Source organism: Vigna angularis, chromosome 3, assembly GCF_016808095.1.
Source record: "Vigna angularis cultivar LongXiaoDou No.4 chromosome 3, ASM1680809v1, whole genome shotgun sequence".
NCBI classification, from domain to species: Eukaryota; Viridiplantae; Streptophyta; class Magnoliopsida; order Fabales; family Fabaceae; genus Vigna; species Vigna angularis.
The window spans coordinates 40,012,373-40,015,854 of record NC_068972.1 but is presented as its reverse complement, the minus strand read 5'-3'; the positions used below and the strand labels follow the sequence as shown (position 1 = coordinate 40,015,854).

Genomic DNA, 3,482 nt, shown 5'->3' with positions numbered 1-3,482 from the left:
TAGAGCGAAGTTTGACAAACTTTTCTAGAGCGAAGTTTGACAAACTTTTCTAGAGCGAAGTTTGACAAACTTTTCTAGAGCGAAGTTTGACAAACTTTTCTAGAACGAAGTTTGACAAACTTTTCTAGAACGAATTTTACAAACTTTTCTCGAAGTTTGACGACTATACATGTAATCTTTCTTTCATTCATTTGATACAAATGTATATTTATGATTTTCATTTATTTTGACCGATTATTTTCGTATTATTGTACGCACATTCTGCTTTCTCTATCTCGTATAATACCAAAAACTGAAATTTGTTATTTTTATGTTTTTTAAGTCTCACAGAGTTGTAGAAAATAATCACAATTAATTAAAGAAAATGACTTGAATTCGGGACAGCTATTCGAAGTCTTAGTGAAAGACTGGATTTATTATCTCATGTTTGCTTTTGGTGAAAAAATAGCAAAGGAAGTGGAGGATTTCTTCAAACAACAAGGGACTGGGTCAATTATTCTATCAAATGATATTGAGCATGTTTCGCATCTCTTCTTGAGAAACAAACGGGCTATTTCTTTGCAAAATTGTGCTCAATTTCATATGTAGCAATTCCATCAAGATCTCTTCGTTAGTTGGGGGAAGAGTCCGCACGAATCGGATTTTTTGAAGAACATGTCACGAGAGTCGTATATTAACAAAATTCAATGTTAAGTTAACCTTAAAAGCCTAAAACAACAATATGCATACCTAAATTTCTTCTTCTTAAAAAATTGTTTATATCACATTATTTCTTACTATATTTTAAAAAAAATATCTCGGATATTCAGCGCACACTTACATAATCAATCATCTCAAGACTCTGTTTCTCCGTAATTTTGTTTGATTGATCTCAAACTATCATATTACATTTAAATCAAAGTTCTATTTAACATAACTATATCTTTGAATATAATAAAATAAGTATTTATAGAACAATATTACGAAACCATTCAGGATACCTTTCATGAAATATAAAACAATATTCAATAGCATAAAAAAATAATTATATATATATATATATATATATTAACCATTAATAGGAGTGAGATAACAGTTGAAATTCATGAACAACACAGAATATAAAATACATCATAAAGTAAACAACTAAATTAATCCTTAAATACCGATCTTCGTTTGGGTTTAATTCCATTCCAATCTTCCTAAACGTTGTTTTCATCAGAATCATGGTAACAACAAACGCAGTTGATAATTCAAATCATCCACCTCCGCATAAAAAGCGTCTCTCTCATCGACTAACTTAACCTTCTCTTGGATGAGCTCGGTATTCTGTGCGACAAGTTCTTCAATCACTTTTTTCATATTCTGACATTTTAGAGATAGATCGTCATTATTTTTTCGAAGTTTACGACAAGCTTCAATTGCGCGCTTCTCGGTCACACGGGTCTCAGACAGTCGAGTAGCCTTATCCTCTTGTTTCTTCTCACAGTCGGCCTGAGCAATGGTCATCTCATGTAGCTTAGCGTTCAACTCCAAATTAACCTGTAACGCCTTGTCCATTTTTTCCTTCAACTGTTCGAACCTACCCTCCGCGGCGGTCTCAGTAACACTTAGGGTTAACAGCGCCGCTTGGGTGTTCATCTGAAAGGCAGCTTCCAGCATCTCTTGATAAGACATCCTCTTCACCAAGTCTTTCTCGCCATCGTCTCAAAATTATCAAATGCAAATAAAAAAAATCATATAATCATATATTGATGATTAGGAGAACATTAAAGTTGAAAAAAAAAACATGTATACTATCAATAATAAATTATTCCACAAACAATAAAATCATAAATTATGGTTTACCGTATTCGAGTTCAGTATCCAAATCACATTCTGTAAGGTTTTCTTTTTCTTTTCCTAACTGTCTTCTTTTTGTTTCTAGATTTATCTTCGCTTCAATTATCTTTGTCCTCAAAATCTTTGCTTCCATATCTAAAATAGCCACATTCTCCTTCAACCTTTTTACCTCAAAAACTCTCTCAACACGAGGTTTCAGCCATGACAAATCGAATCCACATGTCTCAAGTTCCTCCCACAAAGATTGAAGATGAATGCAAACATCATCGTCCATGTCTATCACTTTTTTAAGTTGAGAAAATGAAGAACTCTACCAAGTGCGGTAAAAGCCCAGTCAGTAAATCTTTGACTTCTCTTCTTCTTAATATCCATAAGTAAGGGATATTGTGAACAAACTTCTTCCAATAGAGGAATAAAATCTTTCTCTACTTTTCCTATGTCCCTAAAATCCACCACCTCACCAAATGATGAGGTTGAAATGATTTCCTTGGGGGAGATATTCTCAATGCTTTCAACAAGCTTATTGTCGATGTTCCTCACCGATTCAGCAACTAGTTTCTTATGCTCTAACATATGAACCAATATATGAGCTTCAATTACACAAGTATCATTTACAATGAACCCGCGACTAGAGTGCCAAAGTTCACCCAAAGATATGGAAGATGGAAAACCCCACTTGCCCTGCTTTGAGTTGAAGGTGTGGCTGCAATCTGACAAATTCATACAACAAATAAAACTTTGTAATATTTTATCATGTCTACTTATGTAAAATGGTTTCCACTTACAAATTTCTACCAAACCATTTGGGATAATATGTAGTACATGCCAAAAAGAGTGACAAACAAGTAAAGGTTGAATTTTGAAGTATTAAGAAAAAACTTATGGATAGGAAAAAAGTAAAGGGGTAATTAAAAGCTAAATAATTTGATTCTTCGAGGAATTTAAAAAGACATCAAAGGAGAGTCTTCAAGTGAAATTATGAAATTGCTAACCGGAAAACAGTTTCATTCGCCAAAGAAAATAATATCCATGAGAGATATGTGAGAAATATACCTTTTATTATATTTCTTTTGTGATTGAGCTGATTAATTAGAATGACTCTGAAATTTGCAAATTTTTCCCATCCATGAGGCATGGTAGCAACACCAGCATCCAAAAAAATTGACAAATCCCCTTTTTGAATGATAAGAATCCTCCTAAAAGCAGTCACCAAACTTATAAGAAAAACGGATGAAATAATAGAAAGAGAAAGATGTACAGTAGTAGACAGTAATTTAATCACCCACCATATGTGGCCATCAAGAGAAAACGCATCCGAGTACAATTCCTCGGAGTCTAAAGTGGAGAAGTTCGTAATGGTCCATGTAAACTTCCCATACATTTCAACATTTGTATTCGGATTCTCCATTTAAATAACTTCTAAGCTTCAACTGCAGCACTGACAAAAACAATATTGATTTTCACCTCAAACGATTGGGTATTCATGAGAAATAGAGATCTTGAATAAAATCACACGTATAAAATAAGTATTGTCACGTGTCAATATATCATAACGCAAACCAAAATGAAATAGCTAATTGGCAGTACAGTTAGCCTCAAAGATAGCTATAAAATACACAACTATGGATATAACTGCACAAAATGAGTGCCACAAACCCACC

General features: G+C 33.3%; 1 protein-coding gene across 1 annotated transcript; it reads right to left on the bottom strand.

The window, feature by feature from the left end:
• Positions 1-2,100: 2,100 nt before the first annotated feature.
• On the bottom strand, positions 2,101-3,229 carry LOC108324404 (ubiquitin C-terminal hydrolase 13). Its single transcript, XM_017557353.1, has 3 exons — positions 3,108-3,229; positions 2,875-3,017; positions 2,101-2,531 (listed from the first exon to the last, which is right to left on the bottom strand). Exons 1-3 carry the CDS (start codon positions 3,227-3,229, stop codon positions 2,101-2,103), a joined length of 696 nt encoding a protein of 231 aa, XP_017412842.1.
• Between the last annotated feature and the right edge of the window lie 253 nt (positions 3,230-3,482).

What these genes read in the sequence shown, in the direction of transcription:
- LOC108324404 (XM_017557353.1), bottom strand. Translation starts at nt 3,229, where the DNA reads ATGGAGAATCCGAATACAAATGTTGAAATGTATGGGAAGTTTACATGG. An exon ending in TCTCTTGATGGCCACATATG is followed by an intron (nt 3,018 to 3,107) that starts GTGGGTGATTAA and finishes GACTGCTTTTAG; the next exon opens with GAGGATTCTTATCATTCAAA. An exon ending in CAAAAGAAATATAATAAAAG is followed by an intron (nt 2,532 to 2,874) that starts GTATATTTCTCA and finishes TGAATTTGTCAG; the next exon opens with ATTGCAGCCACACCTTCAAC.